Here is a 24,327-nt window from a genome sequence, read left to right as displayed (position 1 = left end):
TATTGTGAAGGATAGGGAGGGGGCGGTCACATACTTTTTGCCCTATAATCCCCCACAGTTCACACACAGTTTGATTCCCTTGCTATCACACAGCACCTCAGTTGTGGGACCTATGGCTTTTGTTGTCCTTGAGCCAGCGGTGGACACACTAGGCAGAGTGGAAATTGAAAAGACAGCGGCAGCGTGGTCTAAAGATAGGGGCCCCAGTCTGCCTGGGCTGTAAAAAGGGACATGAAAGAGCCCAAATGTAGTCATTGTGGCGGAGGCAGGATGCTCGGTGGGGGGGGTGTAGCGTGGGCCGTCCTTCCCAGCTGCCCCCTGGGGTAGTGTCATGTTGTTGCCTGGGTGCGCCCAGTATGGGGGCATGCCGCTGTGTGCACTGATGGCGTTAGTGCATGTCCCCAGGTAGGGTCTGTGGAGAGCAGGGATATGTGTGTGGGGGGGGGATGTGTGTGTTTTGATGTATACAGGGTGTGTGTACGTGAGCTGAAAAACACAGTTGCTAGTGCTCAACTGAGTTGTTGATGCTAGAGGATATGTTGTGTGCAGTGGGAGTCGTTCCTAAGGATGTAGAGCATCTCTCGCGGAGCGGTGGGTGATGTGTGAAGTGCATGCCAGCAGATCGACAGCTTGGGAGGTGCGATGTGAGACCCCTAGTGTAGGATCTGCGCTGCGGTGTGGTTGGGATATTGTGTGGTGTTGTTTAGGTTCATGATCGCTGTGTTCGCGTTGATATCTGACAGGTGTCCCGACTGCATTGGTTTTAACATGTGCGTACACACGCCTTGTTGCATTGAATACAGATGAGAGCGGAGACGCTTTGAGAGACTCGGGTATCTCTGCTGTGTATTACAATACCTTTAGCACTACTGAGAAACTATTGCTTTTGACTAGTAGACTAATTCGCAACCACTGAAGAAGCATCTGGCCGACAGCGAGCTCTCTCTATTCTCGGCTCTTCTCTCGTTGAAGGGTGTGTGGGAGGCTGGGGAGAATGACAAAGGGAAGATAAGTCTCTTATGAACCAGAATTAATCTCTCTATCTGTCCTCTCTCTTTTCCTCTCTTTCTTTTCCCCCTGCTATCTCTCTCCCTACCACCCTACTCTCTCCTTCTCCCTTGTCTCTCTTTTTGTCGTGATCTCATTATTTTTCCTTCTTTCTGTGTGTGTGTGTGTGTGTGTGTGTCTCTCTCTCTCTCTCTCTCCCTCCCATCTTTCTGTCTCTATCTATCTTTCTCTCTACCCCCCCTAAAAATCCATCTGTCTCTCTCCCTCTCTCGTTCCACAGGAACCACTAGTCGACGCTGCTCTCTGGATTATCGTGGCGTTGCCTTCTGGGAGAAGCCTAGCTATGCCCGATGCATAACAAATGAATACAGATACTTGCAGCAATCAGTAGGTGCAAAGTCAGCTTCCTCGTTCAGCCTCTGTTTGTGGCGTATCATAAATTACCTCCCCAATGTTCTCAACCACCCCACCCCCCTTCATAGCACTGTAGCCAAAGATTAAGCGCTTTCAATAGAGAAGCAAATTAAAACACTAATTTCACCATTTTCCTCGTGTAATGAAGGATCCGTCCTTCGCCAACTGCTGAAACTCTTTGATTTAGAGCTTCTGGCAATATCCCCCATAGTCACATCGTTCCTGCCCCTGGTCTATTTTCCCTGCACTGGATTTGATATTATTTGGTAATATTTGGTGACCCTAGACAGATTTGATATGATTTTGTACTATTTGGTGACCCTAGACAGATTTGATATGATTTTGTACAATTATTTGGTGACCGTAGACAGATTTGATATGATGTTGTAATATTTGGTGACCCTAGACAGATTTTATATGATTCTGTGATATTTGGTTACCCTAGATTTGCTAGAATAAAATAGCATGATATATATATACAGTACAGTAATGTGAAAGGGTTAGGGTAGATACTTCAGAAGATTAGGGACTGAATGCATACTATTAACCCTGTCCAATCATGCAAAATGTCATTGCTCTATGGTACTTCTACATCTAGTCCACTTATTCTGCTCTACTTAACACGTAGCATCTACAGTAAAGCATCTGGTGACAGAAATACATTTGGATTGGCGAAGATGAAAATATTTTATAAGATGAGGTCTTCTTAATTTGACTTCCTGTTGCTTCAGTTACTGCAGTGTGCAACCCAGTGTACTGTACAATTGAAACAGATTTTAGAGTTAATATTATTTGTAGGACAAACCACGCCCCAAGTTGTCTCTCCTGGTTTTTCTGGAGGTTCAGGGGCACCTTGCTAAGGGCCAGAGGATGCTGGCAGGAGATGGGATGTCCCAGGTGACCAAGAACCTGCTGGACCTGACCCAGAGGAGGAACTTCTACGCTGGAGACCTGTTGACCTCCGTGGAGATCCTTCGCAACGTGACAGATACCTTTAAGAGAGCCAGCTATGAGCCGTCCTCAGACGACGTGCAGGTGAGGGGATAACTAGTATGACATAGTGTCTGTGTGTATGGGTGTGTATGTGTGTGTGTGTGTGTGTGTGTGTATGTAGTGATAATGTAACTGACAAGTGGGTTGCAAGAGAATCTGTGTTAATCTCTCTGCATTACATTAATGTTGTATCTTGTACACCACGGTACAGTGTACCCTTGTGTAACCATTATTTGCAATCAATGGTGAGAATGTCAGGGAAGGTGTGATGGATATTCTCAGATGGGGATCAATAGTGGAATTATATTTCCCGAAAAAACGGTCAAATGTATATTTTAGATGTACCGTAGTATATTTAAAATGTATATTTTAGATTTTTAAAGCCACATTTTGTTAATACAGTCATAAATGGGTTTAGTTTTAAATGTGTTATACCAACAAAAAAAATCAGTGACTGTATTGCATCAGAGATCTCTCTCCCTCCCCTGTCCTCTTCAGCTGTTCCATCCTATAACGTTGGGGCTGACTGCTTGCTTTATCCTCTTTATGTCAATAGGATGATAGAGATTACAGTTTAAGCTCCTCCTCCATCTCCAAGAAGATCATTTCTGTCCTCAGAGCTGTGTCATTGTCAAAACCGCTCCTCCTGGCTCTGCTGGTGTAGCGACAGCGTTTGTGTGTGTTTCGGTGCTGTGATGAGATGGCTGGAGAGTGCTTTGCTGGCCTGGGCCCCTCCTTGTGTGTGTGTGTGTGTGCTAATGCAGTGTTAAAGTGGTCACATTACCACCAGAGGGAGCATAAGCATTCAAGTAGAAAACAAGATAGCCCTGTGTCAAGGGAGAGGGTTACCCCCAGGCACAAAGCAGACCATACGAAAGAAGAGGGCCAAAGATCAGACAGGGCCGTATTAACACTGCAAGCATGAACCCCCAGCACCCCCTGGTTTTCTGAAACTACCGTAGCAGCGATCCATACAAGCCCCTTCAGAGATTCTCTTTCATCATTCTCTGATTGGAGCTCATGTTGCTATCCAAGTGCTGTGCTGAGAGCTCTAGTCGACCCCAGGTGCATTTTTGTTCGTGGTGCTGTGCGTTTGTTCACTTTCGCTGGTCTGATCATTAATGACAAAACTTTGGCCATGTTGGACAACAGGGAGTCTCTTTTGGATTCTCTTTTGGATTCTCTTTTTGTTCTTGACTTTTCTTGGCAGTGTCAATGAGAACTCCTCTTTGGCCCTCTTTGAGTGTGCTAGTATGAACAGCTTGCTTTTGCCTTAGTTCTGTCTGTGTGTGTGTGCGTGTGCGTGTGTGTGTGTGTGTGTGTGTGTGTGTGTGTGTGTGTGTGTGTGTGTGTGTGTGTGCGTGCGTGCGTGCATGTCTGTCTGTGTCTGTGTGTATGTGTGTGTTGGGGAAGGGGATGATGGGTTCTCGGTATGGTGACTATATTGTCTTTGTGTCTTTTGTTGCAGTCATGCAGTCATTTATATGTTTATCTCTTTATTTATATGTGTCTATCTCTTTATCCCTCCCTACAGAATTTCTTTCAAATCATCAGCAATCTTCTGGAAGAAGAGAACAGGGATAAGTGGGAGGATGCACAACAGGTAAGCATGGCAGAGAGAGGTTACTGCATACAGACCATCTCATCCTGTTATACACAGATCCCGCACACTGTTCTCCTACACTTACCTCTCATCGTTTTTTGAAACTATCGCACTTGCAACCAATCAGGACAAAGCGAGGCGCAAGTTTTCCCTGGACTCTATACACAGATCCCGTCATTGATCACTTGACTGTGATGTGTATCCCAATCTGAAAAGACAGTGCCTCAATCTGCCACATGGTGGCAGCAGCACTGCCATAGAAGATGTCCAGTCACAGGAGTGACTCTGCAATGACGTTCCTCTACCCAGAGACACAGATCACGGAATTGTGGAATAATGGAATTGTGTAGAAATCCTTGGGAATTTTTTAGCTTGAGTTTATCACATCAGAGACATGTTTTGTCTTTAAAACTCCCATGTTACTATTCCTTTGGATACAAATGATAAAGAATACATCAATATTTCCCATAGCTAAAACTGAAAATGTGGCACACAGTTAAATGGTTAGAAATTAGGTCTATATGTGAGTTTTTGGGGTTTCCAAGGATACTCTCTCAACCCTAGGCATGGTTTTATCCTCATGGGTTTTCCTCAGGTCCTGTCAGTTTGTGTGTCTTTTGCAGGATCAGAGGTGGCAGCTCTTCCCTCAGAACTGCCACTTCCCTCTCAGACAACCTGGACCTCCTGGCTCTATCTGAGATAGCATCTCCAAAGACCGATAATCTGTGAAGGACATCTGTGCCTTTGTCAGCTCCACTGGCAAATTATTGCCTTTGTGAGAGGGGATCTTCTGCCTCAATGACCTGATTGAGGGAGTTTTTTTTTGGGCTGGGTTTTTGTTAAGGATTTTCCTTCATCTCTTTCCTGCATTCCTCTTCGGTTCACCTGAGCTGAGGTTCCACTCTGCCAGTCGTCCCAGTCCTGGCCTGTCTCTGTAGGCAGTAATTGGGCATTCTCACATAGCATAGCTTCTTGTGTCTGGTAGAATCAGAGGGGCCAGTTTTTCCCAGTGAAAAAAAAACTCACAAGTGTGTTCTTTCTGCTGTGGGGATCTGGGAGCAAAAGGAGAACGACCTGAGTGTGGAGGAAAGCTGTCTCTCTGAACCGGAGCGAGGAGAGTGGAGACAAGGTTCATTAGTTCACTGTATGACAGGCCCTCTGGTGAAAGGGGTTGTGTTGTGTTAAAGTGGAAGCGTATACAGTATAGTATTGGGCAAGTGGATTGCAGTTGGGCAGTGTCGTCTGATTTCCCCAGTTGGGCAGTGTCGTCTAATTTGACCAGAAGTACTCTCATGACCGCTGTGTATTTATTCATGTTATAAACATGCATATATAAACGTATAATATACATTTTATTAGCAGTAAGAATGACTTATTAACAGAGCATGGATATTGGCATGTCACTGCTGTATTTCTGTTGCTATGGAGAATACAGGAAGAGCTGAATCTCTCTGAATCCTTCACTGCGGCGATTTCCCCGTGCTGCCTTCACATCTCCCGTTGCCATGGAGAGCAGAAGGGATGAGCACAGCCCCGCTCGGTGCGTCAGACACACTGGAGGGATGAGCTGATGTGCTTTTCTCCCCCTCTAGGGCTCTCACTCTGCACTGTGTCTGAGGCCCTCAACCTTCTGATCCCATTCACTGGCCAAGGCCTTTGCTCTCACACACACACACACACACACACACACACACACTCACACACACACACACACACACACACACACACACACACACACACAAACACATACACATACACATACAAATACACATACACATACACATACACATACACATACACATACACATACACATACACATACACATACACATACACACCACACACACACACACACACATACACATACACACACACACAATTTAGCAATTTCCGGGTCCAAATAAAAAATTCCCCGCACCAGAGTACCAGTGTACTAAAGCGGTAGAATGACAGTTCAATCGTTTTTTAGACTCAGATCTATTCATACAACAAGGGACACAGCACTTTCCCATTTTTCCCATATTGTCAGCGTCTTTGAGCCTCGGAAAAGCTCTATACAAATATAATGAATTATTATTAATACTGCGGCATTTCGAAGAGAGCGCCTCAGCCAACGTTGGACCCGGAAACACGTCACGACTTAACAACCGAATAGGCTGGGCTGGGGCTCCCGGCCTGTTCCGGGCATCCAGGCAGCCAATAGGAGAGGTGCACATCCCATAATGAGATGCCTCCTTCAGAGAACAGGGGTTGCAAAGTTTTCTTTATTTAGGCAAATCACTGCCATGCCTGTTGAGTGAGGAATGAATTAATGTATGGGAAAATAGTGCTTCGCTTTCATCACTGCAATCTGCATTGCTTGAGTCACAGAGGACACAAAATGGTCACCCCAAACCCAAGGCCCACTAATGATATCTGACCCATCTCCGATAAATTTGGGGCCAGGATAGCCAATCGCTTGAAGGTCAATTATTGGATTAGTGTGTTTTGCTCGTATTGACTGGGAGGCGACAGGCATGCTGACAGGCCAAGTGGAAGGACTGGCTGACCCAGGGCTCTGTCCATGGTGCTGAATGCTTCCCTCACATTTGCACTGACACTGATGGCTCGTCCCCATGGAGGGACTCACTGCCCTGTCCCATCACTCTTCGGCAAGCCTTGTGTCCTTTATAAGGCTAGTCAAGCCACGGTCTCAACGGTTGAATATCTGATAATAATGTCAGATTGATGATTCGCTTTTTTTTTTATTCTGGATGGAAAAATACTGTAGCATTTCTAGAAACATGTCGACATTCAAACACAGGCTTTTGTGTCTTCACCTAGCCTCGTGACCTTTACCTCTCACAGATATATGCGTTTATCATTCCCACGCCTCTCCACTTTCTCACCCTCCTCTCTATCAGGAGACCCTTCCCTGCTAGAGGAATACTCAAATACTGACTAAGCCTGCATCCAATGTAAGAATGGAATTATGAATAACTGTGATTATTTCTGCATCCCCACCATTTCGCTTTCTAGATCTACCCAGGTGCAGTGGAGCTCATGCAAGTCATAGAGGAATTCATCCACATCGTTGGACTCGGCATGAAAGACTTCCACAACGCCTATCTGATGACTGGAAATCTGGGTAAGAGCTCGGCTGCCTCACTATTCCCTCCAGGCCTGTTTCACCATTTATTTCTACTTGACATGGACACATAATCCCTGTTTCGCTGTGCTGACTCCACATGTCAATTTCCATCAGTAATTTAGGATAAATGGTGCGTGGTGAGGGAGGGGGAGCGAAACAACTGCAAATCAATAACATTAATTAAAACTGTGATTGTGCTTTGAATGTGCTAAATTCCTATCAAAACACTCTCATCCAATATCAACACTGTGCACAGTGTGTGTAGAAACCCAGACAAAGTGACTCTGACTGGCACTGTCTAGTACTACGAGAACTGTAGTTATACTACCGTACTCTGACACTCAAATGGACGTTGTCAATAATGTTTTTGAATGGTGTTGAAGCCTACATTTCTTTAGGCTTGTTTAGACTTCTTTTGGCTTGTGTGTTGAGCCAAATTTAACAGAACTATGCCTTTGAAAATATCTAATGATTGTGATTGTGATATTTTTAAAATAAAGAATACTTCAATACACACAACACACACGATATGTAACATACAAGTTGTAATTATAATTGTCCATAAACAATATCTACTCTAAACGCTGTACTCCTATTTGATAAAGTCAAAAGTAAAGTCCCTGGTCTCGTGCATGTATAAATATATGAATGCTGCCTTCTTGGCCAGGGCTCACTTAAGATATGTACATCTCAATGTGACTTTTCTCCCTAAATAAAAGATCAATAAAAAATACATTAAAAATAAAATTAGGATGGTTCATAACTTCATTTGAGGCTATTTGTAATGCACCAGACATTCAAATTATTATTTTACCCGCAAAGTCTCTCAGATGTCCTTGCCATAGAAAAAAACGTATGTTTCTTGAATACACAATGCTTTTTAAGACATCTTACACTTTCTCATAGCAATGTATACAAGTTGGAAGATAATAACTTATTATAAGTTATTATCTTGAAAGATGATAACTAATAACTTAATTAGAAACATATCTTCCTGGAGTGAAAGAACACAGTTATTAAGCCCATTATGATGCTTTCCACACGATTGAATTAAGTAAAAAGAAAAGGAATTAGTTAGGAAAGAGGGGTTACAATGCCTCCCATAATGACAGACATTAGTCTATGAAAGCTATTGGAAGGTATTTTATTCTGTTTACATTTATTTTGCAATGATATTACTCTATGTCAATTCAGTAATTTTACCCTGTGCCACTTGGCAAGATGATACCCTTTGCATGATCAATAGTTCATCATTATCTTTAGGAAAAAAAAGGTCAATGTAAGGCTTTGTTCAATGCTCAATGTAAGGTGGATACCATGCAGCACAGTATAGATTGACTGAATTAAAGCCCTCAATCCACATTCAAAACAAATGCTTTTAATGTGTTACTAGGGGTGTCAGAATTTCAGAAATTTCCATTTCCATTCCCATATGACAAAGGGGTGGTAATTGCTTGAACCAAGCTTCCTTGGTTCCTCTTGTTTAATTGATGAATCACTACACCTCTATTTATCACACAACGATATTGTGAAAATGCACAAGTGTTCAATTCATATTAAGTTCAAATAGACTCTATAGAATAGTATGATGGAGATTGTGAGCAGGTGGTGCAAATTGATGGTTGGGCAGACATTTCTGGACATTAAACCTCAATGAGAGTATTAGTCTAGAGGACTTCTGTGTAGGACTAGTACTAGTCCTATACAGTATACTGATACGCTTGTCTTAGATTGGTAAACCGTGTGCACAGATTCATAAACTGTGTGCACGGATTCACACATCCATTTTTCTTTTTCTACCATGTGACCCCAGGGGGGGCTCCGTAAATAACACGTTGAAGGTAAACCATTAAATATATAAAAAATAGAACAGACTGCGAAGCATTCCGAATGTCTTACTATCTATATTTGTGATACTGTAGATCATTGTGTGGGAATAACGATCCTCTGCAATAGCAGATGGAAATATTACATAACAAACAGAGGGAGAGGTCATAACCAAACACTCAGCCAACATCCCACAAGCTCCTCGTATAATAAAAGAGCTGGGCATTCTCTGATCCAGTCCCCTCGGTTTTAACCTCCTTACATCAATTGTGTAAGAAAACATGCTGTTCCCTCCAGTATCAAGTATGAAATGACACCAAAAATAAAAACCAACAAGAAATATTGATTCAGCCTCCTCTGAAGACACAGTGGTTTCGACATGATATTTATTTGAGTGAATAAGCTTGTCCGTTGGTTTGTTGTTGACTCTCTTTGATTAAAGGAATGAAAAGTAGTGTTCGATATACTGGTGCTAGCCAAGTGGAAGGCATCTGGCTGAGTAAGATATTGCTGCATCATTTCTCTGCTCTAATTTATGGCACCCTCTTGACACTGAGATAAATACTCGCTGTCACTATTGCACCGTCCTCTGTCCTCCACTTTTAGTCAAATAACCTTGATTACGGAAGCTCGCTTCAGCTTCAGCTGTGGATTTTACCTGTCACATAGAAAGACTATGCACATGGAAGAGAAGGATCTGGCCTGAAACATTAAACATGTTTAACCTTTACTATTTAGTAAAACAAGCTGATCTCTCTGTCGAATACTTTACAGAGAGAGTGTAGTTATTAAACGATTGATTTAAAATGGTTTCTCACGCTGAGACTGGATCATGTTCTGGATCAAGAAGAATGAGGAAATGGAGTGCAAACAAAGTGCGCTTCATGATCGTGGCACTGGGCCACCATCCATATTTGATTATGTATTATTAGTAAAGCCCCTATTTCGTGTATGTTACATTAGTATTTAGCCAATATTGTTGTGGTTTCAGATTCATGTTGTAGAGTGCAGGTTTCTCCTAGATCCACACTGGTACAGGAGAACATGCTAGAATCCTCACAGGGAGGAACAAGTCCATCGAAATATTCCTGGTTCTCTCAGAACCGTTTGGAAGCTAAATGATTGCTTTATGTATGCCTGCTTGGCCAATCAATGGTGTGTAAATCCCCATTTACCTACAAAATTACCCAGCACCCTGAAAGGCTTTTCTTCTCCCCTGTTGTGTCTCACAATGTGACCTGTGACTAATGTTCTTCTCCCACCACTGTTGTATAGTCACACAACATCTGGCACTAAGAACCTCCCTCCCTGCACGTCATGTGATCCCGTAGCCGGATGATCCCTACCTGAGACACAAATACACACAGGCACAGGCACACATGCTCGTGTGCACACACACACACACACACACACACACACACGCACGCACGCACGCACGCACACACACACACACACACACACACACACACACACACACACACACACACACACACAATCACACACACAGACACACACACACACACACACACACACAATCACACACACGCATGCACGCACGCACACTCACACCCCTCCCTTTTACACACTTCCTCACCCCCACATGGAGCTCTGTCAGGTTTCAAATTGCATTACCGGCAGAGTCCAAGGAACAATGGTGCTTTTGCATCAATGACAGGATTAGCCCCCTATTCCCTGTGCTGTGTGGAGCACCACCAGGCAGGGACTTGAGCATGCCCTGGCTCCATACCTCCCTTGTACTGCTGCTGAGAGCTCAGTGTGTATTGATCCTGGGGTTGGAGCCATCACCCTAATGCAAGGGCTGCAGTTCTGACATAAAGATACAATTGTAATTACATGGATCCACCACCCTAGCCACCTTGTTAAATGTGAATTGGATATTAGATTTTGGGCTCTCCTGTACCTGTGCAAGTGTTCTCTGTATTTTTGCATTCATGTGTGAAAGCTTTTAAGACACATCTGTAATGTGCTAGATGAGTTTGACTTCAGTCAGATACAAAGATCGCTTGGATTTGGTCAAATCGATGGCCGTCCTCCTAACTGCACGAGTCAATGTCTTACTTGATTACTGGACCCTGAAAGTGGATTGGATAGAGTAATAAGGAAGGTGCCATGTAGAAGGTTACACACTGCCTTTACCATAAAGTCATTCTCCCTGAAATAGAAATAGAAAAAACTAAGGATGCCCTATTGCTTGATAATGAGATTATTCTTGATCAGTTGACTGCACATTATTATCATACTGTTATTGTTAACCTTAACAGGAGCTCTCAGCATTTGGGAATGAATTCACATTGTGCAGTGCAGCAGTATGGGCTTTTGCTACTCTACATGTGAACCTTACATAATTTACAAGTTAGCAAGTAGTACATCACTTGAACTGTGATATTCACTGGAGACTGAATTTATCTAGGGGAAATAATACATGGACTGCAGAAGGAACTCTCGACCTGTCTTAGCGGTGGCTCTACAGTTAAAAGTCTCCGCTAACATCATATAATAATATGGTTGTACATCAATATTATGTATTGGTTGTAATTGGCTGTGTTTCTTTTTTTTTTTATCAGTGGCCAGCATACAGAGACTTCCGGCAGTTTCTGTGATGACTGACATCAACTTCCCCATGAAGGGCCGTAAAGGAATGGTCGACTGGGCCAGAAACTCAGAGGACAAAGTAGTCATCCCAAAGGGAATCTTCGTTCCCCAGGCAGCAGGTAAGATACGACTGCACCTTTCAACAGTACTCACATCAACACTCGTTTCTTCTCAGCCTCTTTATAATAATTCTTTCTCTCACTGTTATGCATCACTGTGACACGGCCTGGTCACTTGGGCCGCAAGTCGGCAACCAATCCAAATGTTCAGACATTTATTTTGAAACACGGAAATACATTTCAACTTTGTTGAAAATCACAACACAAACTCGCTAGTCAAGCCAAAATACTGCAATACCTGCTACCTAGGTAACTATAACACTACTTTAAATTGTTAGCAGGCTCACAAAACAAGCTGTGTTTAGTTGACTAGCGAGTGTGTCGTTGATTTTCAACAATGCGGAAATGTATTCACATTTTTCGAAAATCAAAGTCTGAACATTAAATCGGAATCCGACATGCGGACCAACACATTAGACTGTCAAGGAACAGACACTCCTTTCCTCTCTTATCAATCGACACAATGGCACAATGGCAAAATGGTTTATTCAGATCTCAGGGTTGTGAACATGTGCCAAATAATGTTATCACATGTTATCAAACATAACAAACATGTTTCTAATTCGTCTTTCAGATATGTACAAAACAGTGCAAGTGGTTTGTGGCCAATTTTGAAACAAAAGGTTTATCAAATAAGTCAGCAATGAAACCAGCAGTTATGTGAAGGCCATAGCTACAGTACCAACATAAGACACATGTATAGATGTACCCGGCATGTACATTTAACATGGAATAGATGTGTATGAACTATTCTCTGTGAGTGAAATGGTGTGTTATTGTTATTAATAATTATCTGAAATATCTGAATAGGTATAATGGATGCACGTAACAACTGTAACTCTAACCAACAACAACATTGCCTTTTGCCATCAGATATGGATGGATCACCTGTCTTCATCCTGGGGACAGTCCTGTACAAGACCCTTGGACTTATGCTGCCTTCCCCAAGGTAAGATAAGCCATAGATCTCCCTATCCACATTTACACAGGCAAGGGTGAGACATATGAATTATGATGTAAAGTGTAATCTCTGACTAGGTGTCTGCTGCACTGCCTGTGTGTAAATTGTGCACTCATACATCAGAGGTAGTGTATCCAAGGAGACATAAAAGTTCATAAAAGAGTCAACCTGGTTTTCAAACCACAAAGACAATGTTCATTGCAGATACTTTTGCAGATACACTGCACAGATATATATATATATATATATATATATATATATATATATATATATATATATATACAGTATATACAGTATATACATGGTGGTTGCAAATATTAGCGTAATACCTTTAGTGTTACAGAATTGCACACTAAATCATCATAAATGCTATAAAGTTATTGTTAAAACTGATAAAAGTAAAGTGTCACTGTTCATGAATCAAAAGAGAATCTTACTACAAGACTCAGAAAGAGTTACAGTAATCTTTACTTTCTGCTGAGGACACAGCAAATTGGGAAATATCTCCCCCCTGAACCTCATACAGTATGTGCCTAATGATTTCTCTCATACTACTAATTCAAAGAGACAATGTGCATGAGTAAGCTATTTGATTCCTGATTTATGAATCATGTTCATTTTCCAATATTGTTAGATGTTCTGTTTATCAAATTGAGCATTACTGTCATTATGTATTGCTGTGTGGCACTCTTCCAGTCAGGGTAAGTGTATGATTTATGCGAAGAATTAGAATGAGGTTCTCTTTTATTGGTGAAAGTAAAAGTGATTGTTGGGCAGAATCTCTATGGAATATTATACTTGGGATGCATATCATTACAACCATCAGCCCTAAGTCAGCATGTGTCTCAGTTACAAAAATCAATGCACATATCAGGGTTTCATTACAATGTGTACAATATCAATCATCTCTTATGCTGACACATTCATTGTGAGGTATGATATATCCCCCTACTTTGAATTCTTTACACTGGTTATGATACTACAGCACATACTGACATAAGATAGATCTTCTAGTTCGCTCTTTGAAACTGACCTAATTAATATATGAGTCAGTGATGTGGCCTTTTTTTATGAAAACACCAGACTGTCTCCCAGATTAGATTTTCTTGCTCAGGATCAAACTCACTCCCTAGAGTAGGTCTGAGCAGTCGGTCAAGTATCATCTTTGTTGTACAGCAACACACAGTTTCCCCAGGGGGCATAGGGATAGCCATGAGCATGTTGCCTTGAAGATGAAGCAAGAAGAAAGGGCAAGGAGCAGAGAAGCTCAAATTAACTCTCAACTCTCATAGTTTACAATGGTTACCATAGTTTGTTTTCAGTAACTGAATAAGATACCCGGAGACCAAAACAAAACGTATGGTGTCATTTTAAGTTTGTTTTGGAATGTATCTCACTTTGTCAAGTTAAATGCTGAGGGAAAGGGATTGTGGTTTAAGAAATCTCTTATATTCTGGTTGTTTGTTGGCACTCTCTACAAAGTGATTCATTCAACACCGGATAGGCCAGAATTCCTGAGGTGTGTCTATTTTCAATCTTTGTGACTCCAAATGGACTATTAAACCGCAGGCCCCAAGTTGGCCCCCTGTGACAGATGTATCTTGGTTTGACTTCATGTGTGTCTGTCAAAGTCGGGTCCTACCTCAGCAGGGGGGTTTGTCAAGTGCTCCGGGGAGAGAAGTCTCATTCGTGTATGTATTATAGTTAAGGGAAATTAATGGCATCAATTAGCTTCTATGCATATCAATGCAAGTTATTCTGTATAACATTTAATATTTCATATTAAACAACACAGAAAACCTGTACTATACATACAAATACTGTTTATTATTGGAATCCATCATAGTGTACTGTAACAGTCGAAAATAAATGTCTATTTTGTCCACTCTTTTGTCCACTCACTTCCTCCAAACCTTCCTTTTCGTAAACAGATTTGAAGGGGAAAAGAATAAAGTCATTTGTTTGAGTAGAGGAGCAGTAAAGTCTCATTGAGAGTCTACTGTATATGCCATGAACTGTGTTTGTCTTACTTAGAAGCGTATACAATGCTTATGTAGTATCACACAAGTGCCAGCCTTGTGTCATCCTCACTTGGTAACTGTCTCCCTCTATTTCATACACAGGAACCACACAGCTGTGAACTCCAAGGTGATCGCTGTTACAGTGAGACCTGAACCGAAAGTGACAGAGTCTCATTTGGAGATTGAACTGGCTCACCTGGCCAATGTAAGCACCCTCCCATTACTGACCACGTGCAATGAGTTACACTCTACAAACATTAGGACTGCCTTAGAGGTTGCTTAGCGATAACATCTCACGAGTTAACCAGTTTACTTGACTCTATTACACAAAGTAAATGGTTTTAAGCCACGGTCATGCAGTTTGAATTGCAGTTCAGCATTAGACGGTAAAATGTCAAAGAAAATGTTTGTTGGTTTACTCTGACTTTGTGAATCGGTTTGCCTCCATGGAGACAAAAGTACCTCCTCTGAGTGAATTCTCAACAATGGCCACGGCACACGTTTAAAGCACATCAGTCAACAAACAATGGGGAGTAATTGGTTCGATAATTAATTTGCAGGCGCCCAGTGTAGCTCTGTTCTGATAATTACAGGACAACCCTTTTTATGACTCAGACCTTTTTGTTAATCTCAGAGATAAAGGAATCAATTGTTCAAAGCCATCATCCAAGGTGATGCACATTGTGTTATTGGCATAGCCTATTATGTCAACTTGTCATGATCCATATCTAATATATCTGGTCTTAACCAGTGATGCAAGTATTAGGAGAAACAGAGAGGATTTCATTCAGTGATGATGATTCAAAGCTGTGCACATCTGATAATCTTTTTTTTTTTTTTTAATCTTTCAGGGGACCATGAATCCTTACTGTGCATTGTGGGATAGCAACATCATGTAAGTGGGCAGGTTTCCTTGTGTCAATTGTGATTTGTTTGTGTTAAATGCTCTGAAATGGAAAACATTGCGTTTGCTCCTTTTAAGAGGTTAAAAGTTGTTTGCTTTTGTATTGACCATCCTTTTTTTTGTGTGTGTATCATTATAGAGACTGAATGTACTAGCGCATGGTCTGTCTCTATGATAATTATTTGAGTGCAATTATTTTGGTTGTACTGAAAAATGAGCAAAGCCCATGAAGATTAAAATCGGATGAAGGGATTAAATCCTTTAAATAACAGTTTCAGGAATTATAATACTTTTTCTTTACGATATGTAATAAAATTACGTTAGAGAAAAGTATAATTATTTATTATTTCCTATACCGAGCCTGATCTTAATTAAATGTCCAGTATGTAGATTTAAGCTTTAAAATAGTGCTGAATTGCCATGATAAATCAGTAACGATCAAGGAATGAGATTCAGTTCAGCACTTTCTAAAATCCAGGTCAAGCACTGGCCTTTACATACTTATTATATCCTTTTAATTTCTTTACATGCTGTATTAGAAAATGTAGTTTACATGTATGTATGTTTTTAAATGTTAAGTGTGGCCAAAGAGCAAAGACAACAGCAACATGCAAAATCCCATGCTTCAAGGTGTAGCATGTACTGTAGTTTTGCATGTTGCTGCCCTCTTTGGTGACACTGAAAATCTGTAACAATACAAGTACAATATGCTATATTTTCGAATAGCAGCAAATGTGTGCATATCCACAAGATTTACAAATGGTACGTAAAAGGCCAGTGCTCGGCCATGACACAAGTACCTTGTCTGGACCAAAACAGAGTTCTCCAATGAACACGCTTTGTCATTGTAGAGTGCTCTGATTCCTTGATCGTTACTGATATGTCATGGCCACTTGAGTAAGACGAATGTAATGAGCCTATGCTTCGACATACAGGTGCAATGAAGGATATGTGTCTGTTTTCCACAAGCTGGGTGTGTGCTGTGCAAGCTTCTATTCATATGTATTTGCTTTGATCATGCAAAAAGCTGTTGTCTGTCTTTCTATGTTGCTGATATTAGCAGTACGGTTGAAATGGGTAAACCATTTATACCTGTAAGGGCAGTTTCGATTCACCATGATGTGAATAAAAGCTATGGTTGGGAACAGGTTCTAATCATGCCTCAGGACATTATTGTGAAATAAGATGTTTTGCAGTGTTTAGTCAAGCAACAACTTTATTGTCCAAGCAAAATAGTATTGTGCGGTACGCAGAGTATAGCGATATGTTAAATCACATGACAGATCTTTTGTGCAGTTGAAGGACTGGTTGAAGTGCCATTGTGCTTTTCTCCTTACACTGTAGTCTTCCAAGGCAGACGCCACATGACCATGGCTCCCAACAGTCTTTATTCTCACCTTGTTCAGAAAACCTTGTGAAATTTGAGGCGGACGGTGTGTTAGCAGGGAGACCTGTAACATGCTTGCCAGACCACTGTCAACAATTTTCACTGATGTTCAGTGTCAACTTTATACCTGTCATCACCCAAAGCCGCAGTAGAAAACTCAAAATATGGCTCTCCATATCGCAATTGTATTTCCGCATCTTTGTTGTTTACAATATGCCGTTTAGCCAATCACCCTCCTGCGCACTACGCAGAGTGCCATGTTTGGAGTTGTCCATAGTGGCGTCAGGTAATGACGGGTATAAAGTACATTTTTAGTTTAGGGCACTCAGGTTAGGGCACTCATGGTTGAATTAAGTTAATTAACAAACTATGAACGCCACAGGAAAAATCATCATGAAGAATAAAACAACTAAAAAAAAACTATAGTAGTTGGCTAGCAATGTTTGGTGGCTAGTTTTGTTGAATAACAAAATGTTCTTAAAACATCACTTCTGCTCAAAGCCAAAATCTGTGTGTGTGTGTGTGTGTGTGTGTGTGTGTGTGTGTGTGTGTGTGTGTGTGTGTGTGTGTGTGTGCGTGTGTGTGTGTGTGTGTGTGTGTGTGTGTGCGTGTGTCAGACATAAATTAAGACACAACTCTTATCAATGTTACATCTAAGCAGCTTAATTACTATTACGTATTACTATGACTCAGCAAAAAGATGTATTCAGTTTGAAAATATTCTTGGATAGGGAATAGTTCTTATGCCCTCTTTATTTTCTACCAACGTTGATCTGAACACCCACGCTATTCCCAGGACTTCAATTAAAGCAGCTCTCAAGCATCAGTGCTTGGTCAGATATTGACATGTTACCCTAAGGATGGGTCCCCTGGAGCTACTGTGTCAGTTTCCATAGGCACTTGAATTGGAGAGAGAGAGATGATTTTTTTTGCACTTTTTTGTTGTCACGTTGGCCAGCTGTGAGACAGCTTTACGTGCGGCTAACCCTTCAAACTGGTTGTAGCCTGGGGCACGCCTCTCGAAAAACACAGCCAGGTGTATCGTGCTCACAGTGAGCGTAGCTGATAAGCGTGTTGATAATCACTAGCCAGAGGCATAGATATACTCACACCTGTAGTAATATGGAGAAAAGCATCTCTCACATCTTTGCCACTGCAAACCTTTGATACGGAACATACTGTAAATGACTACTTGAGGGTCGTCCTCCTGCATTTGTTGTACCTGATAATATGTATCAAAATACCATAACTGTACAATTTGTATCATAGTGGGGAAATTAAACTAGACAAAAATCATTATGATGCTTTTCAATTGCCTTTACAAATGCTGTCGTTATTTCATGAGACCTCTTTGTAAATTGAATATAGCTGACATTTAATCCTAATAACTACCAAATATAAAAATTGCACTGCGCCTCAGGAGCAATGGGAGCATACAGGAGCAAGGGCTCACTGCTCACTGACAGATAAGAACATAGAGAAAGCATATTCACTAAATTACATTTCCATTGAATCAGGGCCACAAAACGCTGGCCTCTCAAGAATACATTGAACTATTGGAATGGATCCAGGCCTTATTGTATTAAAGCAGCTGGCTGAAAGAGAAGCAGCCAAAGCAAACAAAGGACAAGGTGAAGAAAGTCAACATAGTCTTTATTGCTGGTATTTATACGGTACTATAGGGTTTATTTTGGCAACAGCATTCTCCAAACAGCTGAATTGATGTGTATTCATAATCTATTGTTTAGTCTAATTAGTTTGTGAGATGATTTATGTATACACATGATCATCAATTAATGTGTTGATTAACATGTGTACTCAGCCAATTAAACCAATTTTTTGTAAGCAAACAATTATAATACACGACTGTATACCTGCAGCCCACCCCCAACAACAACATTTCATGTTGGCTGACTGATCTTGAAAAGAAAACAAGAAAATAAAAAAAAGGGTTCCCCTTGTCAATGGGAAGTTTATCATGTCTTCTGCTGAGGACAGACACACGACGTTACACTCTAGTTGTATCTGGTTCCTACCAGGTACTGCATTTACCAGTACATTGGATACATTAATTCTTCAACAAATAATTCAACACAGTTTGACCTGGTACCACATAGTGATGTTAATGTTAAAGAAAGACAAACACAAAGACAGAAACCAAATCATTACATCCTCGTGCATGCTTTTGTAAGAGTTGGCACAGACGTAATTAACCTCGGTCAGAACCTGCTTCTTTTCTTGTGGGGTGGCAAAACCCTGGCATCGGCTGTGTGTTGGGAGCTGTTTGTGCATCAGTCAGAGTGCATGGCAAGAAGATATTGTTCAGTTTAGACGGGAATAGGGTATCCACTGAGGCATTGCCTTACTGCAATTACAGTAATGGACACCCTTGTAAGGAAGAAATGCAGACTCGTGCAGGGAATACAGAGAGCATGGAGCTTTACCTTCCAGGAGCATGACTGTCAAATTCAGGAAGTACCTTCACAGAAGATGATCTCTGTGTATAACCATTCTGTGCTAGTAGTGATACATAGGTTCGTGAAATCCACAAATTGTAAATCCATTTGGTTCCTCAAACTGTTCAACAAAATTGCAAACTTGTGTCATCCTCATGCAGCACTTTGAAGCACACTGTGATACATCATATTTACGACAACCATCTACCCGAGTCTCCCTTGAATGTGCCACTGCCATGCTATCACTTACAAAAGCTCTACTGAGAGAACCTATGTAGAATTCTGATGATCTTTTAAGGTCTTTTAAGTTGACCAAGGTGACCATCAAACCAACACACTCTCCAAACTTTGCGTGCCTGTTTTAGAGTTCACAATAATGGCCCTTTTCGATCTTGTTGTGTCTTCTTAAGTAACTTGTTTGAGATAGATCACGAATAAACTTCTGAGTTTTAAGACTATTTATTAAACAAAGGTACAGGTTACAAGGACAGCTGATGCTGGTGGTGAAGAGGCGAAGAGAGTGCTGGAATGATGAGAGAAGTTGGTTTCATCTGTTTCCACCTTTAGACCTTTTGGTATGCAATAATATGTAAATACAGTTTCAAATAATAGCCTATCACATTAACTGTAGAGATGCCCCAGGTGTGAAAGAGGGGTACCCGCATATGATGTCACTCTGGGCTAATGTTATTCCAGGTCAAAGGTTAGGGCAGATTCACAGGAAGTCATTCCTCAGATGACCATATAAGGACAGTCATTTCCTGAGGCAGTGTCCTGAGCATATTATGGCCGTCATAAAACCCCCTTTGTCAGGAGACTTTCTTACAGAGCCAAAAGCAAGTCAAAAGGCAGATAATACTATACAATGCATGTGTGTGCTTGTGTCAAAAATATACTACGATCTCCCTTAACCCTTCCCCCATTCCACATGTTTGCAAGTCAGAGGAGAGGGGAATGACAATTCTACAAATTCCTGTTGCCTCTCAACCATCATATATTTTTTCATTGAAAATACACTCAACATGCTCACCTACCTTGATGGGCAAATCAACATTAACAGGCTATGTCCATCAATTAGAGAACAACACTTACTTTAGGAATATAGTTCACATTATTGGCACAATGCCCTTGCTGTATAATTTGTTAGAAAATGTACATTTAATCTGGCCAGATCTGACAGTAAGTGCATCATTAAATGACAGCAGTTAACGTTGCCGTGGTTGGCTGATGAATCCATAGGCCTATGTTTAAATGGGCTCTCCGTTATGACACAAGAAGAGCTAACCATCATATCTGATGACCTTGTTGTTAATCAAGACCAGCTTCTCTTCTCACTTTCGCATTGCAATCTGCTGTGCCATAATGTGACAGGGTGTGGAGAAAAGAAAGTAGGGCAAGGTCATTTTTCTGTTTTTTATGGATTATGAAAGTGCAGGTTGTAAGCTTTCAAATGATGTGTCATGCATTGAAATCTGAAAAGAATAATTGTAGAAGATATGCTTATTTGAATGTTGGTACACCTCAAACCAAATACCGGAGAAAATCGCTCTGAATCCAAACAGACGTGTTTGCTTCCATCGCGTTGGTAGCTAGTTAGCAGCTAAGAAAGAACATCGCTATCTAACTGCATGTTTAGCACATCACAACACGGTGATAGAACATCAACATGCTAATTAAGCAATATCACACGAGAGGGAGTGTGTTATACTGAATATCAGCACGGCTGTGATTCGGTCGTAGGTACGAGGCCGCAGGCCTCGATGTGATATTCAGTATAACACACGACCTCGAGTGTGATATTGCTTTTATACAACAGTTCTACAGCGCGATTTATTAGTTAAGGGTAATAAGCGACAACAGATTATGATTTGTTTGTTTATTTAATCACAAAAAGAAACAAAAAATAGTTCCGCAACTGAACTTCAAATGGACGGTTGCCTAGTAACCTGAACACAAACATGTAGTCTAATTAACCTGAACACAAATATGTAGTCTAATTAACCTGAACACAAACATGTAGTCTAATTAACCTGAACACAAACATGTAGTCTGATTAACCTGAACACAAACATGTAGTCTGATTAACCTGAACACAAACATGTAGTCTAATTAACCTGAACACAAACATGTAGTCTAATTAACGGTAATTTAGTAGAACATCTGTGCGGCGGAGTGATACATATAGTTAAAAGTCCCAGTGCTGTTATACTGTATATCAGCACTCATGGAATGCCTCTTGTCCAATCAAATTACTTGGTCGGAACTAACTGTTGTATAAAAACACATAACTCCACATAATTAGAGGATTAGACAGTCCTTGCTTTTGAATACGTCCTAAAACGTAAGTTTGTTTACAAGCCATGTATCTCTAATCCAGTAGCCTAAAAGCAGGACGGAAGACGATACAGTGAATTAAAGGGTTTACTTACTTGTTTTCTGGGGACATACAATTGAAGAAAGAAAAGTTAGCCAGCTCGCCATCAACAGCTAAGACTCAGAATCTCTAAATTAATTGAAATAGTACCTCAGGAGAAGGTTACACAAGTATTTAGTGATCCTAAAACTGTTTGTTATATTGAGTGGACTCTTCAACACTTAAAGGAAAACACCATTTCTTTTCTTTTTTTACACCTTTTCTTTCATTTTGACTTGAAAATTGCCTACATGTAGACCTTTTCACCAGTCCGTGTCACATTATTATTTTTATTCTAAGTACTATATATATACAGTATATATGTATATGAGAATTGATGTACAATTTGTATGAGAGGGAACACCTCTCTCTGAATTCCCCATCTCCTGGCTCATGTTCTTAGGTGAGCTAAGACTAATTATATGTCCAAATATAATTGGACTAGTCAAATATAATTAACATGAGATAATTTGCCTCTTGAATGTTGGCACAGAAGAATGTCTCAAATTGTGGACATAAGAAGCAGTGAAGTATGATGGTGGTAGTCTCAACCATATTCCTGTATACATCATGTGTGAGAGACCTTGTGCAAAATAACTTTGCTAAATAACGTCTTTCAAATATCTATTAACTTCTAATATATTGGTTAGTGCTTGAGCAGGAGCTCTATAAATATCTAAAATATAGGACAGAGATGATTATTTACTCAAGAATATTCTTGTACAGTATTACAAGTTTCATACTCAGTAGGTAATGAATTTCAGGGGGTTAGTGAAACTGGGGCACAGATGTTTTCTAAAACTTTTATGTGGAGCGTATTTTATTCACTTAAATCTGTAATTGGCTGAATGTGTAATCAGGGGATACAGTATCCTCCAGATACCATTGTTTCTGCTACTTAAATGCCTTCTACTGCACAATCCAGCCTAATAAAGTATACAGGCATGTAAAACCACATTTCTTCATTTCGTGATTTTGTTGCTGTTTGTCCAATCTCAGTTGAGTTTATTTCCGTTGCACTGTACCCATTCAATGTCTATAATGAGCCAGCATTTAGTAAGAGGAATTCTGTCACTCATGACCAGTGGCACCCTGGGCCATGCTAATCTAATCATCAAGGAAGATTTTTTGATCCAGGGACATCAATACCACAACTTGCCATTAACGATGCCAGACCACGTCTTAAACAAGCACCAAAAGGGAATCAAATATTCCAATTGTATCTATTTTTTGCACTCGAGTAAAAGCACCAACAGAAATGCTCAACTCCATAATTCAGTCAAGTAATTGCTATATTATTATGCAACAAGTAATCACAGTGTTGCTACATAGGTATTAGACCACCTTGATGTTACCGCAAAGTCAGTATTTTGTTATATTGGTTGTGCTGTATGCATGCGTTTCTCATGTCCTGTGGACCAACTATCAGTTACTGCCACCGTGAATTCAGTTTTGATGGTGTATAGCGTGCACTGTTATGTGTACATCCCCTTAACTCCCAGCATGTTTTCTCTGCCACAGTTCACTTGAGTGAGTGCATTAGCCTACACATTACCCCAGATGTCTCATAAGCCTAATTTTCACACAAGGAACTGAGAGAATTCCACTGAAACATGGTCCTGTATTCATGCGAAAGTCTGCAGAGTGGGTTGTTGATGATGATGATGTTACCAAACATACATGGTAGGCCTACACAATATTCCATGTCTTGCGCCTGTCTACTTTGTAGAATTCATACAGATATCAAACTGTTGATTCCTTGTCATCCCTAGAGTTCTCATCATTGTAGGCCTAATGTGTGGGTATTTCATGAGTAGGCTAGTAGACATAGTCCTATACTGTATGTTTTGAAAAATGACCAAGCTGTGGATAGGCTATAGCTTTTGGGGATCTAGAATTGTATAATTTAATGTATAATAAATCATTATTCAGTTTATTCATTATAATAAGTGTATTCATTATAATGAATAATACTTTCTGAAAGGTTGTTGTTGTTTTTGGGTCGAATAAGGGTCACTATTCACAGTGATACAGTATTGTTTATTTGCCCATGTTCGCTTCATGGTTCTTTGAAGGATTCACTCTGAGATAGGTAGTAATAAATAGAAGAAACATGCTTTTCTTTCATTTCACCTGCTAGTGAGGGAACAACGGGCTCCTACCATCCGCAACGTTTCCATGGGGTGGAATAGTTCTGCAACGCTTTTTGTCAAATGTTTTACAAAGGATAATAACAAACGGAGGCATTGGAGGATTTCAGAACGCGTGAAAACATGATCAACATTGCAATGGAGACCCATTATTTGCGGATTCATTGAATAAGATCCTAGGGAAATATTTGACTATTTTGTAACGTGTGTGACCAGTCCTCCCCCTCTCCGCTGTTGCACCGGCAGAAAGAATAGAGTATCAATCTGTTATGTGCTGTCCACCGTTTCCAGGGTGGAAATCTCCCCTAGGAAGCAACCGAAAGCCGCT

At 40.8% G+C, this 24,327-nt stretch overlaps 1 protein-coding gene across 1 annotated transcript in view; it reads left to right on the top strand.

Annotated features, from left to right (window-relative positions):
- The window catches only part of adgrb3 (adhesion G protein-coupled receptor B3), a gene marked incomplete at both ends in the record, with an annotated part of 137,495 nt that overhangs the window by 72,242 nt on the left and 40,926 nt on the right, over positions 1–24,327 (top strand). The window contains 8 exons of the mRNA XM_080539933.1: positions 1,289–1,395; positions 2,263–2,457; positions 3,950–4,018; positions 7,037–7,145; positions 11,561–11,707; positions 12,581–12,656; positions 14,792–14,894; positions 15,541–15,584. Coding sequence (XP_080396059.1) covers positions 1,289–1,395; positions 2,263–2,457; positions 3,950–4,018; positions 7,037–7,145; positions 11,561–11,707; positions 12,581–12,656; positions 14,792–14,894; positions 15,541–15,584 — 850 coding nt within the window. The remainder of the gene's footprint in view (positions 1–1,288; positions 1,396–2,262; positions 2,458–3,949; positions 4,019–7,036; positions 7,146–11,560; positions 11,708–12,580; positions 12,657–14,791; positions 14,895–15,540; positions 15,585–24,327) is intronic.

Source organism: Nansenia antarctica, assembly GCF_963989245.1.
Source record: "Nansenia antarctica genome assembly, chromosome: 1".
NCBI classification, from domain to species: Eukaryota; Metazoa; Chordata; class Actinopteri; order Argentiniformes; family Microstomatidae; genus Nansenia; species Nansenia antarctica.
This window is presented reverse-complemented; position numbering and strand designations above follow the sequence as displayed.